The 22972-nt window shown below is 35.5% G+C and overlaps 1 protein-coding gene across 23 annotated transcripts in view; it reads left to right on the top strand.

Moving 5' to 3' along the window:
• The window catches only part of Sox6 (SRY-box transcription factor 6), a 559138-nt gene that overhangs the window by 377224 nt on the left and 158942 nt on the right, over positions 1 to 22972 (top strand). For all 23 annotated transcript variants that reach the window (XM_090348077.1, XM_090348078.1, XM_090348079.1 and 20 more), the window contains 2 exons: positions 81 to 253; positions 3754 to 3822. In XM_090348077.1, the coding sequence (XP_090204203.1) occupies positions 81 to 253; positions 3754 to 3822 (242 nt within the window). The remainder of the gene's footprint in view (positions 1 to 80; positions 254 to 3753; positions 3823 to 22972) is intronic.

Genomic DNA, 22972 nt, shown 5'->3' on the forward strand with positions numbered 1-22972 from the left:
TTTCTAAGTTCTATCCTTTGTTCTCTGATTCCTTCAGACATTCCTCAAGCTTGTGAGGTCTCTTCTCGCTTCCATTTTAGGTACACCTGAGAGCCTGGCAGAAAAAGAGCGGCAGCTCTCCACCATGATTACGCAGCTGATCAGTTTACGGGAGCAACTCCTGGCAGCCCATGATGAGCAGAAGAAACTGGCAGCCTCACAAATCGAGAAACAACGGCAGCAAATGGACCTTGCTCGCCAACAGCAAGAACAGGTGAGCCCTGTAAAAGGAGCAGAGGAACTGGAGAGGTGAAATGTGCCAGACTCAGCAAGTCATCACACGGATTAGTTTATTTGTTCTTTTTTTTTTTTAAAGATAAAACTAGCAAACAAAAAAAAAATAAAGAAAAAGGGAAAAGTCAGAGCTGTATATGGAGAGCAAAGAACTCATCAGAACAACTGTGTATAACTAAAGTGATATTTTGGTTTGGAAGGTTCAATTTGATTAAGTCACTTGGATATGTCAATTTACATGGACATCAGGGGTAATCCCCTGGCTAACTATGAGTGAGTGACTTCTCCTGGAGCCTTCCTGTTCTCATCTACAGAAAGGAATTTGTTCTAGAAAACCCAAGGGGCTGGGCTGTGAGTTTGGCCTAGTGGTAGATTGATTGGCTAGCATGCGCAAAGACCCAGGTTCAATTCCTCAGTACCAAATACATTGAATAAAGCTAGCTACTCAGGAGGCTGAGATCTGAGGATCAAGATTCAAAGCCAGGCCCGGCACAAAAGAACCTGAGACTCTTATCTCTAACTTTTCAAAATGGGAAGTGGGGTTTGGCTCAAGGGTAGGGCAGTAGCCTTGAGCTGAACTTCTCAGGGACAGTGACCATGCCCAGGGTAGTGTGGTAGCCTTGAGCTGAAGAATTCAGGGACAATGCACAGGCCAAGTTCAAGCCCCATAACCCCCCCCCCCCCAAAAAAAAAAAGAAAGAAAAGCCAGAAGTGATGCTGTGGCTCAAGTTGTAGAGTGCTAACCGTGAGAAAGCCCATAGACAGTGCCCAGGCCCTGAGTTTATGCCCCAGGACTGGGCAAAACTAAAAACTCAGGTACTCTTTCAGCTTACTGGCCCATTGATTTTCTCTGTCCTTAAAACTGGAGCAACTCTACATCTCAGTTTTCTCCAAATATCCCTGGAGTTTGCCTGTTTTCCACTTTGATTATTAGTTACCCTATTCCCTGTATTTGCACAAGTTGACATAGTTCAGAGGTTAAATGATATGATCATTATTTATAGCATAGGCAAATGATTGAAAACAAATGACCACATGGTTACTAACAGAATTTGACAATAAGCTTAGGATAAAAAGAATGTAAAAACAAAGTTTAAATGTATAGCTTTTATTTAAAAAAAGGAAACATTTTTCCAAATGTTTATTTTTTTTGTTTCATGGTGTACATTATTCTAAGAACAATGGTTCTATCCAGTGGTTTTATACTTCAGATCAGTCAGACCTAAATTAATGTGCAGTTTTTAGGAATCTGACATTATTACTGGAATTATCTTTTCAGTTACATGTATTTTATAGGGGTATATAGAGCAATATATGCTCTGTTGATTTTAATGAATTGTGACGTCTGGTATTTTATATGCTTGAATATTTGCCCACATGTAGGAATATGGACTCAGCCCCTAATGGAAAATAACATAAAGGAACACTGTAAAAAATCAGAAGTTAGAATGTCATTTAGCCATCCAGAGATGACACAGTAATTAACTATTGACACTTGTGAATAAGCTAGCACAAATTAATCTTGACACATTTGCAGACGAGTGATATCTTACAGTGAACACTTTGTAATTATATTTCAAAATGAAAATTAAATGACACTTAAAACTAGGTTGTCATGCTCAATGAAGCGAGCATGTAGCTCAACCGATTGGCAAATAAAATTCAGAATTTGAGCCACATGGTGCTTATGTACCATACTTCACTGTGTCAAACCCATACGTCTAGAGTGGATGATAGTAATTGCACTGTAGTATCTTGGATGCATTTCTATGTAGCACTTTATCATTTAGGAGGGACCATCAATATTAGATGCCTAGTGGTGTTTCACTGGTTTGCTAAGAGGAAATAAATATTCAGAAGATCCAGTGTCTATACCTAAAGCTGCAGAGTGAGTTGTCCATTTCTGATTTGAGTGGAGACAAGCTCACTGAGCCACTCCAACCCAATTAAATAGTTTCCACTTTGCCTATGAAACTTTAGAAAAAGAAAAGTAGCCCTAGTTTTCAAACTGCAGTCTATGTAAGGGGCAGTTTTATCATGACTTTCAGTGTGCGCCAGACATCACTAGAAATCACAGAGTAGTAGAGCGTTGTGTGGCCATCTTACATTTGAATAAAATTTGAACAGGCATTTCCCCTGTACTCAGCACATCAGAAAGGCTCAAGATGCATACAGGTGGAGACTGGAACTGATGCCCACTAATTTTTACTTCCAACGTAGTACATTCTAGAACACTACTTTTTTTTTCTTTCTTTCTTTTTTTTTTTTTTTTTGGTTGGTCGTGGGGCTTGAACTCTGGGCCAGGGCACTGTCCCTGAGCTCGTCAGCTCAAGGCTATTGCCCTACCCCTTGAACCAAAGCATCACTTCTGGTTTTCTAGTGATTAATTGGAGATAAGAGTCTCATGGTCTTTAGTGCCTGGGCTGGCTTTGAACCATGATCCTCAGATCTCAGCCTCCTGAGTAGCTAGGATTACAGGTGTGGTCAAGAACACCACCTTTTTGGAAATAGAAAAAAAAATGGACATGAGCACAAGGAACTATGAAGCCTAGTCCATCTAAGTGCTCTTTGGACTTCTCTTTCAGGCATCCTGAGAAGCAGGAAAGCCAGGCTTTCCTTGGCACTGTACTCTCCGGGGCATTTCCCTGAGCTTCAAGTGGTAACAGCTCAGCTTTGGAGGTGATAAGTAGCAGCTTTCCTAACTCACATTTCACATTGAAAACACTAGTATCTTAAGAAAATTATTTGCCCTCTTGGGGGCAGATTCTGTTCTCAATAGAGCGTGTGTTAAATGGTTAGTATTTCTTTTCAAAGCCCTGATTGAGTGTTAGTATGATAAATTTTGTTGCTGATCTACTTGTATGTGGATCCTTTACCTTAAAATAAACACAATACCCTTTTGAGCTTAATTATAGCATAGTTTATCTTAAAATTTTTTGTAGATCACATCAAAGTCAAATTTTAAAAAGCTAGAACTGAAGAGTGTTTACTTTTATTATGTTTTATATACCATTTTGACAATATTTGTAAATATATTAATCCTGAAAATCAGAAGGGATAATAGCAGGGTAAGTCATAGAATAATAAAAAAGCTTTTCCCTGTATTTGCTTACAGATCCAAATTATCTTTCACATCCAAATTAACTTCTTTAGATAAATATGATCAACATTTTCTTGTGTGCTTTCTGCTATGATCAGATTTCCAAAATCTCATGATTTCCAGCTGACTAGTATACTGTCCCTAAATGTGATACAAAGGGTATAGTTGGGTTTTTTTTTTACTCTAGATAAAGCCGAGAGATGACACCTTTTCAAAATCTTTTCTTTTCTTCAACTTGTTCATTCCACTGCTCTTATTTTATAGGAACTTGTCCTACCAAGTTGCAGTAAAGCAGTCTTGTAATACCAGTAGAGACCCCTGAGGTAATGGCAAAGGTGTAAGCATTTCATTTTAACTTAATGAAACTTTATTTCTGATAGATTGCAAGACAACAGCAGCAACTTCTGCAACAGCAGCACAAAATTAATCTCCTGCAGCAACAGATCCAGGTCAGTGTATTTTATTACTCTCGACTGATTATACTTACATACTTTCCTACTTGAAAATGGAATGTAAAATGCTTCAAATGTACCCGTGTCTTGTAAACAGCACCAATAGGGCTGTTACTCAAGGACATTGCACACAATTGTGTAAGTGGATGGAAGAAATATTGACTAGGTGGCAGTCGAAGCTTTCTTCTCTGATGTGATGTGTAAGCAGAATAAGCCTAATTTGTTTCCCTTCTGCCATTTGCCTTACAAGACCAAGAAGAAGCCATTTGGTTTGAAGACAGCATACAGATGCTATTTTTATTGCCTTAGCTACTTTCTGCTATGTATTTTATTATATAATAATACCATAGAGAAAAATCTTACTTTATTTTCTACTTAGAACTGATTAGGACAATTTTTTAGCAGAAACTGGAAGAAGCTGTTAATTAATTTGTTTCTTAACATATATTGACTATATTCCTTTTTGGTACTGAGGGAATATGAATTTTCCTTGGCTACAAGGAGTTTACAATTCCTTGTCTACAAGAAGCTTGCGATCTGAATAATTGTAACACCTAATCTAGACAATTCCTCAGTCTTGTATCACTGTAAAAATATGTAGCTCATTCCAGTGATCTGGTAAGAGATCATCACCCAATGGTCTGATTTCTGTAATTCCTTTAAACATGTGATGTTAATTCAAGTGAATATAGATGTGTGCATTCTAGAAAGTGCTGGAATAAGGAGTTGCTTATATAGTGATTAATTCTCAGGAGTCTGTTCCTAAAATTCTACACAGCCAAAGTCTATTTTTTTTCTGTAGATTTGTGTGTGTGTGTGTGTGTGTGTGTGTGTGTGTGTGCGCGCACGTGCGCACATGCGTGTGTGCACATGCATGCGTGTGCTGTACCAGTCCTGGGGTTTGAACTCAGGGCCTGGGCACTGTCTGGGAGTGGTTTTTGCTCAAGGCTAGCACATGAGCCACAGCGCCACTTCTGGCTTTTTCTGTATATAAAGTGCTGAGGAGTCAAATCCAGGGCTTCATACATGCTAGACAAGCACTCTACTACTAAGCCACATTCCCAGTCTTTACTGTAGATATTTTTAACCTCCTGGGATCTGTAATCCAACCTATGTTGGGCTAGCACATTCTGAATTACATTATTATTTTGCATGAGATTAATATCATGATAATCTTCAGTTTTTGTGATGTCCATAGCCTAAAGTTATAGCTCTCTCTAATTTTCTTCCTTATTGATGAATGCCAGTGATTTATGCGTAGATTCTTGCTTCTTTTTGTTTTGCATTCTAGGTATTCAGGTAGTCATTACTGTGTTTATAATACTTAGTGTCTCAACAAGTACCTTTATATAATTAGACTTTTTATCCACACATCTTCACAGGGAAGTTTTAGTCAAAAAATGTTTTTTTGTTCTGATTTTGTACTGCATACTCAAATTTATATATTTCAAAAATAGAACCCAAATAAAGATGAGGTGGAATGTCTTTGGCTTTTTTGATAGCAAGGTTTTCAATTAAATCTTGGGATAATTTCTCATCCTGTTATCTTTTTTTTTGTGACTCATGCAGAGTTTCTTAATTAAATAACTGTCCAGGTGTTCCCTTGTTCAGTCCTTATTAAACTATTCAGTGTATTTCCTACTGTTAAAGTCAAGATTTTTAGCCTATGGCTTCGTACATTTTTCTCTAGATTCTTCTCTAAGAACTTGGTAGGTGTTAACATGATCAGCTAAATTCTTCTGTTTGTAATGTAGAAATTGAAGAAGTTCCCTGAGTGGCTTCTATATCTATTTATTGTTATTACTATTTTTGCTATCTCTTATGCATTCTTTTTAGTCTGACATCATTTGTATTGATATTTTCCTGTGGTAATAAGGACCTCAAATGAAAAGCATCTAGATCAGAAAAAAGTATACAAAAGGTAAAATAAGGTCTAGGAGTAACATAGGACTTTTTATAATGAGAATTTGTTTTTAAAAAAAGAGGAAGCAATAAGATTGGTATTTACAGTTCATTCTATCCAGAGCTGTAGCACCATGACTTATCTTGTCAGTATTTATCTTATCAGTATGAGACCATTCAAAGAATTTTTCAAATGCTGAAAAACACTCACTCCTTACACAAAACTTACATATCTTTGACACAAAGCAGGTTTGGATAGTTAGACCTTTAATTATTTTTCTTTCAAAGGGGAATAGGTTAATATTTTAAGTAGGTTTTTGACAAGTCATTGACATGCATCTAATTAGGAGAATAATTATTTTGGGGGTTAATTGTAATGAACATTTTATATATTAAAATATGAGATTAAATGGCTGCTTCAAACATTTAAGAATAAGAAAACATCCTTATATCTGAAAACAAGATATAAAACAAGATGACTAAGAATGAAGCCCAATTCCTTTTATTAAAGAAAGGAATACAGAGACAATTGGAATAAGTTTCACTTTTTAAATTTTCTTTTAAAATATTGAATCTTAGAACTCTGTAGGTAAGGTTGCCAGTAAGAATTATCAGTAGCAATTGGCTGTCATGAGGTTATATCAGGCTTTTAAATTCAAACAGGTGCTAGTGGTTCTTGCCTGCCTGCAATCCTAGCTATTCTTCAGGGTGAGATCTGAGGATAGTGGTTCTTTTGAACTTGGCAGGAAAGTTCAGGATACCCTTATCTCTCTCCTTTAACCATCAGAAAGCCAGAAGTGGTACTGTGGCTCAAAGTGGTAGAGCACTAGCCTGACCACAAGAACTTGGGAACAGCACTTGGGCCCTGAGTTCAAGCTTCAGGACTAAGTAAATCTATTAATTAAAATTCATGATTGCTTTAGTTCAAATTGCTAACTTCTGAATCAATGCTGATCTTGCAATTTGCAAGCTATAATTGAAAAAAAGGAAAAGAAGGTCTGACCTCCTGTATAACTACAATCACATCTGGGCCTATTATTATGGAGACAAATTAAAACCTGACCATTTTGCACAAATTAAAAAACATAAGATTCTTTTCATTAGAATTGGGAAAAGACATGATCAAAACAGTATTATAAAAGTTCCTGGGCATATTTTACCTACATATATAGGTAGCTGAAGATAACTTATGCTTTTCCTACTTGAGTATAATTTTAACATTATATTCATATTATAGTACATAACATAAATCCTGACTAAGCTTTTAAAGAGATATTGCTAAAATCATGTAAGTAGTATTTTTTAAAGTATGATAAGTAGTGAACTGTTATGTTTTTGATAAGACAATTTTTACCATTTAAAAATCAGGCTAATAATGTAAAGTAATTACTAATATTAGTTTTTAGGAGATTTTTTTTAAGGAGACTGTTTGCTTGCGAACTCAAATTCATATTTGTACTTGGAGTAAAATCATGATTCTTCTAATACTTACGTGATTCTTCTAATTTGTTGTACATTAAGTAAATCTCTTGGTGTGGAAACCAGAAAAAGTTTAACATTTTTTTATATTCCCAGGATAACATCAGCCTCCACTTTTATAAAGTATATATCATGCTGTAAATCCAGACAGATAAAGCCTCAGTTATTTTATCCTTCATCTCCCTCTATTGCATTGTAGTGGCTAATATTTTAAAGTATTTATTTATGAGCTTTGCTTACTGATAAAATTTACTTTTAATCTATCAGGCTGTTATAGTTAAACCAATGCATATCTACAGTAAAGAAATACTGTATTAAATTATTATTTTAAGGTAAAAATACCTTATAAATTCTCATATTTTTTTCCCAATCCTGGGGCTTAAACTCAGTCTCTGGGCACTATCCCTGAGCTTTTTCTGCTCAAGCTAGCATGCTACCATTTGAATCACAATGCCACATTTGGCACTGTTAGCTCTATGTTTCTTCATTATTAATGAGCAATATTCATTGTCCTCTTCCTTATCATTTAATCTATTTCATGGGAAACGCCAATCTTAGAAGGCTTGAACTCAATATCATTGCTTCTGCTTTACCCTTATTCATTATTGAACATTAGTTTTCATCACTGAAAATTTATTCTAGCAAATGTTACTGTGCATGCTACTTATTTTCTTCCTGTTTTCCTTATTTTATGTATTAATTCTTTGATATGTGGTGTTTATTTTGAATATGATATAACCTTGGGGACATCAGCATATTTTTTTCATCTCTGTGTTTGTCATATGGTAGAAAATCATTAGATGTATCTTTCCCTTTCCTTGGGTGTGATAACAAAAGAGATGTTATGATTGTCTTTAAATGATTAAGCAGAATAATTTGAGATGTATCCTCATCGTTGCCTTTGATTTCCTTCAATATGATTAACTACAAGCATTTCAGGTATCTGCTGAGCAGAATAAAGGGCTACCATTTTATGTGAAGTAGTTGTCTAAAGATCAGAAATAATTACTTTATACATTAGCCTCCATGGCCTGCTTGACCTGGTTAATTAATTTTTTGCTAGCATAAAATAATAGATATATATTTGATGATAGGCTTCATCCTTAAGTATCTAATTGACCTTTAATTTTAAGAGCTGGACCTTCCATTTATTGTCTTTTGCAAAAGACTAGAATGGCCAACAGAAGAACTGAAGGGAGAGGATGGGGGGAAGGAAAGTGGGAGAAAAACATGGGAAGGGGTATCAATATTCAAGAAATAATGTACCCAATACCTAACAGATGTAACTGTAATCCCTCTATACATCACCCTGACAATGAAATACATTTAAAAAAAAACCTGAAGGGATTAAAAACAAAAACAAAAACACAAAACAGGACAATTAGGAGCTGACTTTTCATCTCATTGTAGACCCTCTGTCTTGGGCTGAATCTCTGCTACCTGATTTGGTTCTAGCCAAGTGTTTTTGTGTTATTGACCATGTAAGGGAACTCCTTCCAAAAGCCCCTGAAAGGACCAAATAAGCCTTTTGAAAGTAATTCGATACTTCTGTTACTATTTTACATGCCTCTGATACTCTCTTGCAATGAAATGAGGGCTGTAAACATAGCTTAGAAATCTAGGATTAGCCCCTAGCTTTAGTAAACCCTTAAAATATTTTATAATTCTCTCTTCCATCATGAATTAGCCAGGAAAAGCAGACCTCTCTGTCCTCTCTGTCCTCTCTATTTCTCCCCTGTCCACTGTCTTTAATTGCCTACAGGCAAATTGTTGTGAACTTTCTTTGGAATTTTAAAACCAATATAAACATGCAAATCTAATAATTTCTTTTATGTAATCTAACTTTTTAAGTAATGATAGATGCTGTAGAGCTTGCTTCAAACATTTTAATAATAAAGTTTCTGCATTATAAAGAATAGGTAAAGGTTTATGAATTGCAAGGACAGTAACAGGTAAAATTGCAAATTGTTGTTGTGGTTTTTCAGCTTCATATTAATCATGCTAGATTTGTTTGTTAATGTTGGGATGGACTTAGAAATAAGAGACTTGCCAAGATTTTGTTAGCTAATATATAGAATTTAATCAACTAGCTACAACTTTTCCAAGTATCCCTTATAGATCAATCTCATACAACAGACCAAAACTGAAGGCAAGTCTCAAAGCTTTTCATTACCATCTTAAACTTCAACCAGAGCTACCAGACTTCCTTCTCTATCTTGACTATTTCCAGTTATCTCTCAGATACCATGCCCCATCTTTCTCTCTCAAACTGGTGAGACTAAAAATTTCTGCTGCTTTCTGAGTTTAAAGTGAGGAGTGCTTTTTAATCCTTTAAAGGGTAAGGTAGTTTGCAGACCAGTGGGGCAGATGAGCTAGGTGATGTGAGCACCTGACATTATGTAACTTTCACTCTTTGAGGAAAAATGGGACTCTCTTGCATGTGTTTCTTAATCCTTCTCATTATATTGAGGACTCAGTTTAGTGTTAGCCTTTAATACTCTCTAGGCTGCATTAATCTTTTGTGTGTGTATGAGTGTGTGAGGGGAGGTGTTAGGGATAGAATATTGTGAGAGTCTCAAAGCCTTTGGAGGCAGAAGCATTTAGCTAGGATCCAGATAAATGTAAAATTTCATCTTTGTTATCATGTAGTTATTTTCTATTTATGAAAAATAATTTTATGCCAAGTAGTGGAATTGCTGGGTCATAGGGGAGCTAGATGTTTAGTCTTTTGAGGAAATGCCATACTGTTTTCCATAGTGGTTGAACGAGTTTTCTTGATCCTGGCCATTCTAACTGGAGTGAGGTGGAGTCTTAGAGTTGTTTTGATTTGCATTTCTTTTATGACCACAGATGTTGAGCATTTCTTTATGTGTCTATAGGCCATTTTTGTTTCTTCTTCAGAGAAGACTCTCTTTAAGTCTTTGGTCCATCTTTTAATGGGATGGTTGTTACTCTGGAGATTAGTTTTGGATTGATTCAAATTTTGAGCTGTTGATATATTTTAGATATGAGGCCTTTGTTGTATGGTTGGTGAAGATCTTCTCCCACTCTGTAGGCTTCCTAATTAGTTTACTAGCTATGTGCTTTGCCATACAAAAGCTCTGCAGTTTAATGCAGTCCCACTTATCCAGCCTTTCTCTGATTTGTTGTGATTCTTGGTCCTTATTAAGAAAGTTTCGACCTGTGCCAAGGAGGCCTAGTGTATCTCCTATTCCTTCTTGTAAAGTTTTCAGAGTGTCAGCTTTTACCTCCAGGTCTTTGATCCATTTGGAGTTAATTCTACCACAGGGTGATAAAGAAGGATCCAGCTTTAGTTTTCTGCAGGTGCTTAACCAGTTCTGCCAGCACCACTTGTTGAAGAGGCTGTCTTTCTTCCATTCTATTTTTTTGGCTCCCTTATCAAAGATTAGGTGGCCATAGGTCTGTGGTTTAATATCTGGGTCTTCAGTTCTATTCCATTGGTCTTCAGGCCTGTTCTTGTGCCAGTACCAAGCTGTTTTGATAATTATACTCTGTAATAGATTCTAAAGTTTGGTATTGAAATTCCTCCTGCGCTGTTCTTTCTGCTAAGAAGTGTTTTTGCTATACGGGGTCTTTTATTATTCCATATGAAATTTTGAATTGCCTCTTCTATTTCTTTAAAGAATGACATAGGGATATTGATGGGTATTGCATTGAATTTGTAGATAGCCCTTGGCAAGATTGTCATTTTCACGATGTTGATTCTTCCAATCCAGGAGCATGGGAGGTTTTTCCATTTCCTCAGTTCTGCTTTAATTTCCTTTTTCAGGGTTTTAAAGTTTTCATCAAAAAGATCCTTTACATTCTTAGTTAAGGTAATTCCGAGGTACTTTATTTTCTTTGAGGCTATTGCAAAAGGAGTTGCTTTCCTGATTGTTGCCTCATTCCTCTCACTGTTGGCATAGAGGAAGGCAGTTGATTTTTGAGGTTTAATTTTATAGCCTGCTACTCTTCCAAAGTTTTGAATCAGCTCATGGAGCTTGGGAGTAGAGTCTATAGGATTCTTTAAATACAGTATCATGTCATCTGCAAAGAGGGAAAGTTTTACTTCCTCTTTCCCTATTTGGATCCCCTTTATGCTTGCTTCTTGCCTTATTGCACTGGCTAGGAATTCTAATACTATGTTAAAGAGGAGTGGAGAGAGTGGGCATCCTTGTCTCATTCCTGATTTTAGAGGGAATGGCTTTAGCTTTTTGCCGTTAAGTATAAAACTAGCTGTGGGTTTGTCATACACAGCCTTTATTATATTGAGGAATGTTCCATGGAATCCTAGTTTCTCCAGAGCTTTTAATATAAAGGGGTGTTGGATTTTGTCAAATGCCTTTTCTGCATCTATTGAGACAATCATGTGATTTTTGTCCCTGCTCCTGTTGATGTGTTGAATTATATTAATTGATTTGCGTATGTTGAACCAGCTTTGCCTCCCTGTGATAAAACCTGTTTTATCTTAGTGTTTAATTTTTTTGATGAGTTGTTGTAGACAGTTGGCCAGTATTTTGTTGAGAAGTTTTGCATCGATGTTCATCAAAGAAATAGGTCTATAGTTCTCTTTCTTTGATGAATCTTTGTCTGGTTTGGGGATGAGGGTTATACTGGCTTCATAGAATGTTTGGTAAAGAACCTTCATTTTCAATTTCGTTGAAGAGCTTGAGGAGTATTGGTGTGAGCTCTGCTTTGAAGACCTTATAGAATTCAGCTGTGACTCCATCTGGCCCTGGGCTTTTCTTAGGTGGAAGTTCTCTTATTGCCATTTCTATTTCAGTGGTTGAAATAGGCCTGTTTAGTTGAGTTAGTTCTTGGTTCAGTGTGGATATGTTAATATTAGCTAGGAATTCATCTATTTCTTCTAGATTCTCAAATTTGTTGGCGTAAAGGTTTGAGAAGTATTCCCTCATGATACTCTGGATCTTGGTAATTTCTGTCGTGATATTACCATTTTTGTCTGTGATTTTGTTTATTTCGGTATGCTCCCTTCTTTTTTGGTAAGATTTGCTAAGGGTTTGTCAATTTTGTTAATTCTTTCAAAGAAGAAACAAGGACATACTAAATCCACCAACACAACAATGTTCATTGCAGCACTATTTACCATAGCAAAGATATGGAACCAACCTAGATGTCCCTCAGTTGATGAGTGGATCAACAAGATGTGGTATTTGTACCCAGTGGAATTCTATGCTGCTGTCAGAAAGAATGACATCGCCCCATTTGATAGGAAATTTAAAGACTTAGAAAAGATCGTATTAAGTGAAGTAAGCCAGACTCAAAGGAACTTAGGCTCAATGGTTTCCCTCATTTGTCATAATCAGTAGAAACCTTGGGCTCTCCTAGCAGAGATTTGCAATAGAGCAAAATCTTGATACAAAAGGCCATATAGTAGGATGCTAAATGAAAGGATCTCTAGGATATAGAAACATAAGCCATATAATGAATGATTGTTGTTCTTAAGGTACTATATTATCTCTCATCTCTTTTGCTGTCCCTTGGTTATCTCATATCGTTACAGTATCTCACTTTGTTACCTGATATATCGGATATATTTGTACTTGGTTATTTGAAATTGGATAGGAAATGGGGGAAAATAAGGTGAGGGATGGGGGTGGAGGGGAGGGAAATGGGGACCAAGACATGTGAAAGGATATCAATATATGTGAATTAATGCACCATCTATCTGGAAAATATCATGTAACCCTTCTACTAATTACAATAAAAAATATATGAAAAAAGGAAAAATAATTTTAGGCTTCTAAAATCATGATTGTAACATAAATGTATTTAAGATAAAAGTCAACTTAAAATGCAATAGTGTTTATGTACTTGGATCTGAGTAATATTACAGAGGCAATTTTTTAGTGGTAGATTTCTGAGGAAACCTTAGAAGAGTACTAGATCAAGACATGGTAAATGTTTCCTTCCACCTTGCTCTGCTTCCACAGCATGTTAAATGTAGAAACAACACAGCTGTCAGCATCTTCATTTACTGGTTGGTGAATGGAAGGCATGTGGCTACTCTTTTTGAAGAACAGTATAGCTCTCATAAAGTTTATTATAAAATCAAACTTAAAAATAGCCGTGTGGGGGCCGCAGTTTGGCCTAGTGATAGAGTGCTTGCTTAGCATGCACGAAGACATGGGTTCGATTCCTCGGTACCACATACATAGCAAAAAGCCGGAAGGGTGCTGAGGCTCAAGTGGTAGAGTGCTCTCCTTGAGAAAGTCCAAGGACAGTGCTCAAGCCCTGAACCCAAGCCCAGAACTGGCAAAAAAAGATAGCCATGTGATTATGATTTTGTCCTTTCAGATTTAAAATGCCCTTTAATTTTTATGAGGTAACAGTGATACTACATAGTATCGATTTTATTTCTTTTCTAGTAGTTTTATTTGTTAAAAAGTTCTCAAATATATGTAAGCCTCTAGGCTTTCTTTGAAATTTGACATATGATATACAAACAGTTGAAAACTGTTACCCTAGTCCAAATCATTTACTTTATGTGAGGCATAGACCACCAATTTGTCTGATCTTAGAAACCTCAGTAATGTGAACACCAGTTTGGGGCCCACCACTCTTGATACCTGGTCTAATACTGCATCTAGTGTTCCAGGATGTTTCCACTTGGCCCTCCTGTGCCTTAGATGCATGGCAGCCTATTGCAGTTTCCTATTTTTATAAAATGTGGATAAATAACCCAAACAAGCGCTCAGTCTATTCTCTGTACTTAAATGGAGAAAATAAAGATCTGACACTAGACTCAATTTGTATCCCATAAGCTACTTACAACTATGTTGTAGTAATATTTTTAAAAGAATGTAAAGGGTATTTTTTATAGTATAGTATCAGTTTTTACAGGTGAGTAATTGTTTTGGTATAGACACATAGACCTCTTAATCATATTGTTCTATCTATCCGTCTATCCACCCCTCCCCCTCTCTCTTTCTCTCTCATCTATCTAATCTAACTATCCTGAAGATTGGGGGATAACAGTTCTCTAGCAGTTAAAATATATTTTCAGCTTAGTCAGAGCTACCTCATTTGGTAGCTAGAAATCTTATAGTGGACTCTATTTAAACAATATAAATACATTTGGCTAGGTGATCTGGTGACTTTATTTTTTGTATAGTGATTTACAGGAAAGACAACAATTGTTATCATATCTATGTTTTTAGGAAAAGATACAGTAAAAAATAAAGCATGAATCAGAGAAAAATGTCAAAAATGAATTCTCAGATGTCGCTTGACATTTAACTATTGAAACTGAGTAGACTTTGACCCAGGATAGCACAGTGTCTTTTACTTTTGTGTATACATACATGCATAAGCACTTACGTATATATTGTACTTTACCATGAACTTAGGACCTTGCACTTACTAGGCAAACACTCTACCAGTTGAACCACACCTTTAATCATTATTTCCCTCTGGCTATTGTTTTGATAGGGACTCATCTCATATTTTTTTGCCCAGACTGGACTTTAACCCTTCTATCTATACTGCCTGTATAGCTGGGATTACAGAAATGTACTACCCACTACCATACATAGCTTGTTCTTTGAAACTGCTGTTGTTAACTTTTTATTTATTTACTCAGGTTGCCCTTGAACCACAATTTTCCAGTCTTCTTAGATAACTGATTATAGACATGAGATACTGTATACAGATATTTTTCATAGAAATTTAAAAATACTGTCTTTGATATTGACTTCACCTTAGTGTCTATGAAGAATGTATGAAGCTGAGTGTATTTGAAGCTAGATTTGTGCATAAAAGTAAAGACTTTAGAGAAAAAGATATACTTATCATATGAAATTGTATGTGGAGACAGCACAGATACCAGAGTCAAATAAATCAGGGTATAAATTCCATTTCCACTGCTCATTAGCTTTGTATTCTGTTTTTCTGTTTACTAGCTATGAGACAAGTTACCGAGTGTCACTGAGCCTGTAATTCCTAATTCCTAAAAATGGATAATTATAGTACCTTGCAGTAGTTTTGAGATTATAGATAATTATGAAAGGCCCATAGTAAGCACACTGCATAGTATCTATTATCATCATCATTTATTAGTGCTGTTCCTGAATGACTAGATTTGGGAATCATTTCAGAGTTCCTAATGGAGAAACATACATGAACATATTCTGTATGTGCATGTATATGCTTGTTTGTATCAATATACACATGCATATTTAGAAACCTGCAAATTAGTGATGTGAATATAGGATAATCAATGTGTATGCTCTATAATCAATTATTATCACTGTGATAATCTAGAGGAAAAGAAAGAGCTACAATTTTCTCTGCCTGCCAAATGAGAGCTATTTCAATTGTCAGTATGTGGAGAGCAAGGTTTATCAGGCATTCAGAAATGGTTGACCAAGAATTAGGCAGAGCTGTCTAGAGATTGTATGAAAGGGAGCATGGCATTTCATTTTTAGAAAATAGGGTCAAATTTTCACTTTCTTACTAAAATGAGCCTTGCTATTAGATCGATAGTGCTTGTGAAATTAGAAAGATATTAAATGAACCTTTCCAATTTATTTTATAGCTTTTTAAACATAGATGAAGTTATGTGATACAGCAGCACAAAATGCAAAAGTCTTTCTTGTTTAAAATAAAGTTGTTCATATAAATCTTCTGAATACCATCTCGTGTAAGTCAAGCATTTGCCTAGCTTTTGTGAATTATGTCTATACTTAGAATTTAAGAAGTTAAACAGTATGCATACCAGACTTGAGAGATGGGAAATAAAAATTGATATACTGTGGGACACTTGATGTAACACAGGGAAATATCTTTTAAATGCTGAGGGATGTACTGACATAACCATTTTTAATTCACATATAGTAACTCCCACTCAAAATTATTAATGCCAAAGTCAGTTATATTTACTTGATCAAAATAAAAGAAAATAAATGATGCTTTGCGGTGTAACGTTTCCTGGGAGACACTGAATTAATTTTTTTCTACCTCTAAATCTATTAAGAGATGGCAAAAATGATAACATTCAACAATGAATGTTAAGGACTTCACAGATCAGATTAAAGGGAAAAGTTCCTCCTTAGTTTATCTCAGGTTTGACTTCTGTTTCATTATATCTCAGTGGAAGGACTTTTTCTTAAGATGTCTATAAAGGAGTTTACCACAGAAACTGATATCAGTGCTGTGGAAAGGGATCTCGCTGGGCTACAATGACAAGGTAGGCAAGGTAGAGTTCTAAGGAACACCAGCCAGCAGGCTGGGCCTGTTGTCCTGAAGTTGCATCATTTATCTGATCCACTTTTTTTATTCTTTAGAATCATTCAGAAGACAAAAGACATGAACACCATTTCAACTGATTGTATAAAAACACTGGTTCCTTTTTTCGAACCTGTGGTGATATAGGGAAGAAATTTCCTTAATATGGAAACAATGTTTAGTAGAAGATGTTAAATCCTAAATTGGTGTTTCTTTTTGGGCTAGCTTTGGCAGAAGTCATTTGTTAATGCATAGAAAATTAGTTAAATACAGGGTATCTTGGGATTTAGATAAGTAAATTAAACTTGGAAGAGACCTGAAAGTTTGAATTGAGGAAGAACCTGACAGCCCTTCCTTCCTCCTAATCTGAGAGCCATGGACATGGTGTTAGTGCCCAGCAATTTAGTAGCTGGATGCTGAGGTTTGAAAGTAGAAACATGAGCTCAGTGGTAGAGACATGAGCTCACTCACATAAGAAAAAGAAGAAAGTGCAAATGAATAGCAAACTATCACTTTACATAATGATCACTAAGGAATATTTGAAGGGATAACAAACACTCAAAGTTTCCTTTTTGTAATGATTTGTTCAGACTCCCTATCTTTTATTTAAGACAAGATGAACTGGTGATACTATTAGATGATCTGACATTTTTTTTGTGCCAGCCTGGGGTTTAAATTCAGGGCCTGGGACACTATCCTTGAGTTTTCTCAAGGCAATGCTCTACCACTTGAGCCACAGCACCACTTCCAGCTTTTTTGTGTATGTGCTAAGGAGAAATCAAACCAAGGGCTCCGTGCATGTTAGGCGAGCACTCTAGCAGTAGGCCACACTCCCAGGCCTGATCTGACATGGAAAAGAGAAACTGGAGCAGGCAAAAGTGATTGGGGTAGTATTCATTAATAGATTCTCAGAAGAAAATTAGATTAGTCAGAAGTTGGTCTTAGAGGATCAGATAGATCAGGTCAAATTCACAATGATAAACATTCAGTTTATCACTGAAAGAATTATAGCTTATTACTTGACTATCTACAAGACAAGTGGGAAATCAGAGCTCTTGAAATTGGCATGCATTCATCAACATTTTTTTCTACTAAGAAATGTGGATTGTCAGATCCACTGGTATTGTTACTGGGTCTTCTATGAATTCCATCTTATGTTGTTACTGCAACTTTGGAACTTCTAAACTCTATGTATTCCTTGCATGGGAAAGTTTGGATTATGTTGGCCCCGTAGTATAGATAATCAACACTCTTTATATGTAAGACATGGATCTTCTCATTAATACTGGGCTCTGACTGGAGACTTTGATTTCTGGCAAATTATATGACGCAGGTGATCATGAATAGAATCTCTGGGCCAATGAGTTTGAATAATTGTATTATAGTTAAACTATTTTTCTTATTTTATTTAGGATTTTAAAAATTCTAAGACATAGTATTCTTATATTTAAAAGTAAGCTATTTGTTAAAACATACATTGAAAAACCTTCATATATAAGAAAATTATTAAATGCATTGAACATTCATGTGATGGGTTGTCATGGGCTGCTAAAATCATACTGATATATTTTAATGGCTTAAGATGATATTTATATCATAACATTTTGTGGAAAAAACTTCAAAATCCAATAATATAAATACAGTAAGATGCTATACAAAAATGAGCAGAAAAGAGGTCTAGAAGAGAAAGAAGTCCTTTTATAATTAGTATAATAATTCTTTTAAAATAAGGACAGGAGACATGTATCTTTTTACCTTGTATTCAGCCTTGAATAGAATATAGTCATAAGAATCTTAGGATTGTACAACCATAGATAACTTCTGGTTTCGTAAACAGAGCTTCTACCAAGTGTCCAGATAGCTTGAAAAATCTACTCTCTTTCTTGTGCTTTTCTGTGTTTTACTGGCATCTGTATCTGTTTGTGACGCTTCCTCATTCTCCCAACCACCTTTGCCTGGGACACTAAATTAACTTCATAGACTTATATATTTCCTTTGGCTCAGGTAGGCCACTATTCCAAGCCCAGGAAAAGAGGAAGCATGGAAAAGATTTCCTCTTAGCAGAACTTATTCTTCTCCTTCCTATGAAAGGTTTGCGGCCCAATTTGAAGGTGACAAAAAGAAGCCTAGACTTGGTCTCTGGGTGTATTTGTCTAGTCCTTTTTATGATACTACTTACTGTATTCTACTACTGTACACTACTTACTGTGTTCCTGTCATATACTTAGAAATGATATTCTAATGATTATCACTGAAACTCCTTGCAACTATTATTTCTGATTCTGGATGACTGGAATGGACTTTGACAAGCTTGCCTCACTGTAAGCTATGTCTACTGAGAAGGAATGTTTTTATTTTAACTCATCACTAGGTTTGGAGTTGTGAGGTCCAACTCATGTTTGCTTTGTGGAGTATTCTGATGGCTGGTAATGGCTGCCAGATAACATGATGACAAGGAGATATTTAGATTAAAAACATTGAGGCAGCTGACCTATAAATGCCCATTTCAGGTGATAGCTAACTCATTTCTACAGCTAATAACCAATTCCTGGCATTCGAGCTATATAATGGAAAGGGTGACACAAACTTAATTCTGGTATTGCAAGTTAATTTTTGGAAAAAAAAATGTACCTCTTCTAAGGTAGTCAGTGCAGGAAATTACAACATATCCTATGGAAGCATTATGTCAGGGGCCTGTATTATACATAACACCCTTTCCTAGTCTCTTTTCTTCTTACTCTGTGTTGCATTTTCATTTGAAAGAAATATGTGTAGTGACTGGAACTTTGTCTAATGGTGGGGTAGTGTGGCTCAGACTGTCTGAAAACAATTAAGCTGTGAAGGGGAGACTTCTTGGTTATGCTTCTTAGAAATAGGTTTCCTGTTTAAAGGATAATATTGATGTAGATATTCTTTTCGACAGTTCCTCATTTCCTACTAGTTAAATTTCATCTTTTAGTCCCAATAAATTTTCCAAATACAATTTATTTATTGGGTTGTAAGATTAAAAAATGAGAGAATTTCATTTCTGATCTGTGGTAGAGCCTAATATGGTTTTCCGATTTACTCCCATTTTGTTTGAAGTAAATAGGGTAATTACTCACTAAAATTCTAATATCTTTCAGGGCTTTAGGGATGAATCTAAAACAGAACTATATAATGTTTTATTTAAGCAAATCCATGTTCTTATTAGGCAGTTCACCTTAGTGTCATTTTTTATAAGTAAACTTTGTATTATTTTTTTTCAAGGGTTATTTACTTAATTTTGTTGTAGTACCACATTCTGACATCTGCCTCTGCTAAGGCCTGCAGGATGTGATTTGTGGTTTAAAAATGAAAATAATTTGTTATTTTAAAAATGATAAATCATTTGGGAATGCTACATAAATATGAATATAAAAGAGTCTGATGCACATACATTTCAGTGTTTTTATTTTTGTAGGCCAGGGCACATGTATGATTTTCTGTGCTTGCTTAAAGTGTTTGTGCCAGTGGAACTTCTGATTAATGTCTCATGAGATATGAACAAATGGATTCTGGAGAGATGGCTGCTATGCTGCTTTCGTGGACTGTTTATGGTCCCCATTAATTGCAGGACTTTCCCATGTACTATTGAGTAGATCTGGTTTTACTTATCAAATCCAGCTCTGGTTTTTCTCCCCCTGCTGAGTAGAGTGAAGTTCCTGTGCTACCAGCTTATTATTTGGGGGTTTGTGGCATCTCAAGGATTGAAGCTGTCAGTGGCAGAATTCCTAGTGTTTCTGTGGAAAGATTACCATTGCTAGAGTAGTCTTGACAAGTTTGCTCTCCATACAAAACAGTCCACTGAAATGAGCATTTCAGTTTAAATGAAGTGTTTATTCCCCCCACAGCCCTTCCCTTCTCCACTTTTGATAGTAGATCAAAACTGGAAGACTTTTAAAAACGTGTGGGTAGTCTTCCACCATACCTTCATGTAGGTGAACAATGTACAGAAGACTTTTACATACATGAATCATCTTTCATGAGAACATTACATATACATATGTATACATATATATGAAATGAGAATGTATGAAGGGTATTTGATTTAGTTTATGAAAAGGTTGTTTTGGTTTCCTAGTGAAAAAGAATTGGCTGTTAAGTAGTAAGTAGTATTTCTAATCTTCACCTTGCCAGAACATGTTGCTCTTATGCTCAAAAAGGGCAAAAGTATTGAACTGAAAATAGGACAGCAAGTCTGCACCATTCTGATCCTCTGTCATTTTAGTTTTGTCAGGACCAGTTCCTGAAGCTAGGTTTAAAAGCTGTTGTGTGATGTACTGACAATCCACAAAATGGATGTTGGAATTATTAGCCATAAAGGTGAGGAAGATATCTGAGAAGAAATCTGACATACTGCCTCTTCATTTGTGCTCCTAGTATTTGGGACCATCCTTACTACCTTTTTGACAAAACAAAACAAAACAAAACAAAACAAAATTGTCATTGTATTCTGAAAGCAAACCAACAATAGTATGGTGATTTTTTTAAACTAACTGTGAAGTTATATAAGAAACAGCAAACACATTTGAAAAATTGTCAGTGCTCTCATGTATTAAGCACAGCAGATGAAATGATTTATTGAGTTTTATCCACATTCTGTAAAGGGTAAGCATTGCTAACAGAATGAGTGGCAGCCTCTGGGAGCTGAACAGGCCCTAGGGACTAGTCTTTGTTCCTGTGGTCTTGACAGGCATGTGTCTCTGTTAAATGAGGGCTTAATTTCTCTCATATGTGAACAATTTCCAAGCTCAAAAAAGGCAGCCAGAACTGGAGCTATTTAAAAGAACTAGCACAGGAGGAAGCGTTCTTGAAGAAAGAGGATGCTAAAAAGCTAATTACTCACCATAGCTTAGCCACTATTTTATTTTTTCCCACTCAAGGTTTATTAACATGGATCTTCCACATCATTTTTTAAACATAAACACACATTAAAATTACAAGGGTATATTTTTATTCTTTGTGAAATAGCTATTTGTGGGATCTCTGCTCCTTAAAAGCGATGCCTCCTTAGCAGTGATGGTGTGTCTGATGGAATATGAATTTACTAGAGAGGGAGGGGAGAAGCTTATTTATTTTGGGTCTTTCCTATCTCAAGTGGGAGGAATTTAAACTATTTATTAAGCAGTATCCTTGTAAACACGTTGAATCTTTAATTTTGGCATTACTTGCTAAAAATGTGGAGGAGATCTTTATTTCCTCATTTTTTTTGTTGAAGTTTCAAACTATGATTCTCATGAAGGGACTTATATAAAAGTTTACAGGTGTGTTTCTATTTATACTGTTTTTGTTTTGTAAGCTGTATAAATATGATCCATTTCCCTTTGACTTGTATTATACTTCTCTGTGACCCTTAATGTTAATTTTTGACTATGGATTTTAAGATTCTGTACTTTCATTTTCATCTTAGCAGGTAATGATTTGTAAACAAACATTTAAATGTGTTTACACAGTAACTGTTATAAAATAGGACTACTTAAATATAAACAATAATCATCTTCTGAATCAGCAGTTTTATATGTTTTAAAAACTGGACACACCAATTAGAGTTGTTTTCAAATAATTTTCTGTAAATGGAAAGTTCTCTCTTTCAACTAAACCTCCATGTTTTAAAGAAAGTATAAGGTATTATATTCAACCCCCCCATAGCAGAAATAAACAAATATGGATTTATGAAATGAAATAAATTCTGTGATTGCAGGGTATCCACAATAAAATTGTTTTAAAAAAATCCTCAGAATATTAAAAGTATACATTAAAAATTTCAACACAAAGAAATCAACAAATTTTCCAATGCGGTACTTTAGCGCAAAAGCAGACAACGTGCATTTGTTTCATGGGAATGGTTGTGGTGTCCATGAGAGTCTGTGTAACATACCAGAAAAGGTGAAAGAACAAACCTACTATTTTTCTTTGTAATGATGGACAGCTCATTTCCAAGCATTCGATTATCGTAGTCTTCACAAAAGAATCATATTTTGTCATGTCATGAGCAACGGTAGCAGACGTCTATAATTTTAACCTTCATGACTACACTAGTGTAGTGATAGCTCCTAAAGGTGCCAAACCTACCTTATCCCTTGATGTGAACTTAAACCCGGTGAAGTAGTGATTGTGTGACTTGGAGAAAAGTGCTTTTCCTTATCTATATCTTGCTTTCTACCCAGAAATTCTATGGTTGTCATAACAAAGTATGGTTTAATAGAAATAACACGTACCAAACTTGTAGTGACTAAGTCATCTTTCTTCCAGTTTGAGTGTGGATGAATATGGAAAACATGAATATCTTCCAAATTGAGTCAAAGAAAATTCTAGAACCCACCTTTATTTTCAGTATAAATTAGTTTTGTTAAGCTCTTGTTTCCTTTATTACTTCAGGTATCATCCAAAAGTCACAATCAATATCATGTCTCTGTAAACTTTCATCTGCTTTTATATTTCATGTTCTCATAAGTGACACCACTTCAAGTCAAAACTGCCATTTCTTTAGTGCCTCATT

Source organism: Megascapheus bottae, chromosome 16 (assembly GCF_031878675.1).
Source record: "Megascapheus bottae isolate mThoBot1 chromosome 16, mThoBot2.hap1, whole genome shotgun sequence".
NCBI lineage: Eukaryota > Metazoa > Chordata > Mammalia > Rodentia > Geomyidae > Megascapheus > Megascapheus bottae.